The sequence below is a fragment of the Primulina huaijiensis genome, unplaced genomic scaffold (assembly GCF_012295235.1).
Source record: "Primulina huaijiensis isolate GDHJ02 unplaced genomic scaffold, ASM1229523v2 scaffold207934, whole genome shotgun sequence".
Classification (NCBI taxonomy): Eukaryota; Viridiplantae; Streptophyta; class Magnoliopsida; order Lamiales; family Gesneriaceae; genus Primulina; species Primulina huaijiensis.
This window is the reverse complement of record NW_027355064.1, coordinates 1-4,399: the sequence shown is the minus strand read 5'-3', so window position 1 is coordinate 4,399 and position 4,399 is coordinate 1. Positions and strand designations below refer to the sequence as shown.

The window sequence follows — 4,399 nt, the reverse complement described above, 5'->3', positions numbered from 1 at the left end:
CCAAAATGGTTGGTTATACTTTGGATGTGTGTTGGGATGTGGCTTTTGATATTCTTGGGTACATGGTCATGGCAGCTGCACAGATTAATCAGGAGGAAGCTGCAATGAGTTTTGATTTTGGGCCCAAATATATATATTTTTTATATAATTGTATTTTATCTTATGTTCAATTCATGTCATTGATTTATACACACGTGTAGTAGAACAATAGATAAAATGCAATTGTGGAATACGAGATTTGCCAGCTTCTTCAAGAATGCCCCCTTTTTGTTTGTTTGAGATTACCCAGTAATTGTAAATGATTTCTCCATTGGGCTATATTTTTACACTTATTGTTGTTGGAACCTCAATTCTTGTATATTAGTTGCATTGACCCAAGTGTAATAATAATTTTCAAGACTATGTATGTTTAAAATTTTCAAACTAAAAGTTATTTGATTTAATTTAACTTCGTTCTTGACTTACAAAAAGATATTTTGTTTGAAAGTGCCGAATCCTTTTTTGGGCAGGATAATAGTGATTCTATCTTTGTAGGAAAATAATTGTAAACTTGAATCAATCATGATTTATTGATTTTTCACATGATGGCCAAGTTTAATTTATGTGAAACATGGAAATATGGAATTGCTATAATTTGATACACACTTGATAAATTTCGTACTAACGCTTTAGCTTTAATCAGCACATCATGAAAATTGAACTCATGATAATTGAGCAAACGTTTATTTACGCTAATAATTCGGACACAGTTTAATTTAAATATTAGATTATTACTGGTTTTTTTTTTACACTAAATTCTTATGTAAAATATCGAAAATACACATTTTATCATGTAAAAATTAAATAGCATTTCTATAACTTGACATTTTATAAAAACTACGCGAGCATCGCTTGCACTACCTAGAACCTGACGAGCGTAATCATTTTGATGATATCTCATAGAACAATTATCAGCGGGTAAAACGTTTAAAAAGAAAATTTAATTTTTTATGAGTCATAATTCAGATTAACTAGATTAGTTCGAATATTATTTATGTTAACCAGAAGCTGTAAGTTGGATGACATGCATACAACGATCTTGCAGGTTACTCACGTGGGAAGACCAATTGGAAGTCCTATGTTGTAATGTGTGTATTCCAGCATCAAATGAGATCGTTCATCTTCACCTACCGCCTCACCGACCCAGCGCGCACAGTTTCAGAATCAGAAAACGAAAAAAAGCAGCTCAATTTTCACCCCGCAAAGTAATGGGAAGTACAAGGGCTTTCACGCACAACGCGCACCTCAACAGGAATATCCGTTTTTTCGAATGCACTAAATCAAATACACAACCAAGAACTACTCTGCACATCGAGCAAATAAACCCCAAGCTACCTTGCTTCTCAAACAAGAGATATTTTAAGAAATTGAGCGGAATTGTTCGTTCTGCTGTCGGTGAGCAGCAGCGAAAAACCAGCAGCAGGAGTCTTATTGGGGCTGGCTCATCCATTGGCGGCGAAATTGGTGAAGTAGATTTTACCTTTTCTCAATGTCTGTGCTTTAAAAATAGTTATGAGTTTCTCTCTCCTCCCCCCTTTCGTTCATGGTTTTGCCGTTGAATTGATTTCAGTGCTTTTCGGTTGGTTAAGAATCGCTGATAGTGTATTTGTTCATTTGAACGGTATGTGAAGAGGCTTGGTGTTATTTATGTAGTCTTTTATCGTGTATTGTAGTACATACAGTAGAAACTTTTGCAGCTCAGGTGAAACGAAGTTATTCAGAGATTGGGTACATTTTTGGGTTCATATTTCATTTTGCAGTGCAGTGTCTCTTCAATTTGAAACTGTTAATATGGTGATAGTTGAGGAGACAAATCATTTCGATTTAAGTCGCCATAAAATTAAGACATAAAAGAGCCTTGGAAACAAACATGTATTGTGTTTTATTGTTATGGACAATGTATAAAATTGTAATGGTGCGAAGGTTGATTTCTCATCTATTTATATGATGTTTGCGGCTGATTGTGACTTATGGATTTGACTGATTTTAAACGCCAATTATGTTGATTGAAAAAACGATCTTTCTCAGATACCAGTGATGGTGTGAGAGAGAATCTTACCAAGAAAGATGATTCAGATGTAGGAAATGTTATTTATAATTTTCTTTACCCGGGAAAAGAACTCCTACCGGACGATCAAGAAATGAGCATATACGATCATTTAGAGGAATTGAGAGAGAGAATATTTGTGTCAATTTTAGCTATTGGAGCTGCCATGGTTGGTTGCTTTGCATTTTCAAAAGAACTACTTATTTTTCTTGAAGCCCCCGTGAAGGAACAAGGTGTCCGGTTTCTACAACTAGCACCCGGCGAATTTTTCTTTACATCTCTGAAGGTTCGATCCTGTTCTATTTGTCATCTTAAGTATTCCTTCATATGTTTGCTTAATCAAGAATTTTTTATTTTTACACCTTTTGAAGTCCACTCTGGATGATGATTCTGGCTCGCCCACTTCTGTAGTGTTAAATACGCTCAATATATATATGTAGTTGTAAGATGTGATCTTTCTTATTTTATCCAAGATATAAATATTTTTATTGGTTAAAAAACATTAATTTTTATTCAAGAAAAGTGCAGTTGTATCCAGCATAGGTTGGGCAAAGTTTGAACTTAGTGCCGAAGACGTGGTCAATTGACCATTAAATCTTGTAACTAAATTGGTGTCTGAATGTATCATGTAATCCGTTTTTAATTTACTTTACTAATCTTTTATGCAGGTGTCAGGATACTGTGGGCTTTTGATCGGAAGCCCTGTGATTCTATTTGAGATCATAGCCTTTATCCTTCCAGGTTTAACAAGATCAGAGAGACGATTTCTAGGGCCCATTGTCTTAGGGTCCTCGATTCTTTTTTATGCCGGCATCACCTTCTCATACTACGTTCTTACCCCAGCGGCCTTGACTTTCTTTGTAAGTTACGCAGAAGGCGTTGTTGAATCATTGTGGTCCATTGATCAATACTTTGAATTTGTTCTCGTGCTCATGTTAAGCACGGGATTGTCTTTCCAGGTGAATTATTAGTAATACACTTTATTCTTACTGAAAATTTCTTTTTTCTGTTATGTTTTATCTATCTTAAATTCTCAGCTAAGTTAATACTCTTTCGACAAATTGACGTTGTTTCTGGTCTTTATCAGGTTCCAGTTATACAATTGCTTCTAGGACAACTTGGGCTGGTGTCTTCAGAGCAAATGCTATCAATCTGGAGATACGTGGTCGTTGGATCAGTAATCGCAGCTGCTATACTCACACCATCCACAGATCCTCTTACACAAATGCTGCTTGCTGGCCCCCTTATGGGTCTTTATTTGGGTGGAGCGTGGATGGTTAAGGTTCTTGGTCGGTAAATGGCTTGTTTTGTATGGTAACAGTCTGACATTGCTTAGTATTTTATGTTTGCCAAAGATGGTGTATCATATTGTGAGACGCATTAACTCGTGCAAGATCTTCTGTCAATGGAGTTGACAAGGTTATGTAACCAAGTGCTTCGATGGATTCAAGTGTACTTTCCAACAAATTTAATGTAATTTTTTTCTTGTAATTTGGAAAAGTAGTGGGAGTACCGAATTTGTGGTTCTTTTTAAAAAGCTCAAAATACAATTTTTTCTCAATCAATTTTCGTAATTAACATAAAATTATAAATCTGTTCGTAAAGGTGTTTTGGAAGTGTTAGAAAATTAAATAGGGTGTAAAACTCCAAGAGCATTGGATTTTAGAGTTGGAATTTGCTAACAAAAATCATTTCACAAAGCAATCTGCAAATATGATTTGAATTCGAAATTGCAATTTAAGCTAGATAATTTTAATAAATTTATTTTGGTATGAAAAATGGAAAACGAATAATATAAGAGAGCTCAGAGCCGGAGCATAGCGTGGGTTTGTGAATCGGAAGCAATGTGATTAGTACAAATCCAACACATACATCATTCAGTTCTGTCCCCCCCCACGAACCCTTCCTTCAATCTTTCACTTTGACCTTTTCTCCGCCATGGCTTACCGGAGGCTACTAGCCTCATTTCTCCGATCCTCCGCTACTCGTGTTTCTAGATCCCCATTCTCCGCCGTCCCCAAGCCGCGCCCCTCTCCTGTTGGATACTTCCTTCACCGGTCCGCCGCTCACTATGCGACGTCATCCGCCGCGGTTTCTACGCCTTCCGCTCCACCCCCGTCCAAGAGTGGGACCGGAGGGAAAATCACCGATGAGTTTACTGGTCAAGGCGCGATTGGGAAGGTGTGTCAGGTTATCGGAGCCGTTGTTGACGTGAGGTTTGACGAGGGTTTGCCTCCAATTTTGACGGCTTTGGAGGTTTTGGATAATCAGATCAGGCTTGTTTTGGAGGTGGCGCAGCACTTGGGTGAGAAT

At 37.1% G+C, this 4,399-nt stretch overlaps 1 protein-coding gene across 1 annotated transcript; it reads left to right on the top strand.

Moving 5' to 3' along the window:
* The first annotated feature begins 1,098 nt into the window (after positions 1-1,098).
* Positions 1,099-3,623, top strand: LOC140966772 (sec-independent protein translocase protein TATC, chloroplastic-like). The gene is made up of 4 exons (XM_073427026.1): positions 1,099-1,503; positions 2,068-2,372; positions 2,755-3,045; positions 3,174-3,623. Exons 1-4 carry the CDS (start codon positions 1,248-1,250, stop codon positions 3,381-3,383), a joined length of 1,062 nt encoding a protein of 353 aa, XP_073283127.1. The 5' UTR covers positions 1,099-1,247; the 3' UTR covers positions 3,384-3,623.
* The last annotated feature ends 776 nt before the right edge of the window (positions 3,624-4,399 follow it).

Bases quoted from the DNA above. Each gene is read 5' to 3' on its own strand.
- LOC140966772 (XM_073427026.1), top strand. From the start codon at position 1,248: ATGGGAAGTACAAGGGCTTTCACGCACAACGCGCACCTCAACAGGAAT. The intron at 1,504-2,067 runs GTGAAGTAGATT...GATCTTTCTCAG, and splicing joins ATCCATTGGCGGCGAAATTG to ATACCAGTGATGGTGTGAGA. The intron at 3,046-3,173 runs GTGAATTATTAG...GGTCTTTATCAG, and splicing joins GCACGGGATTGTCTTTCCAG to GTTCCAGTTATACAATTGCT.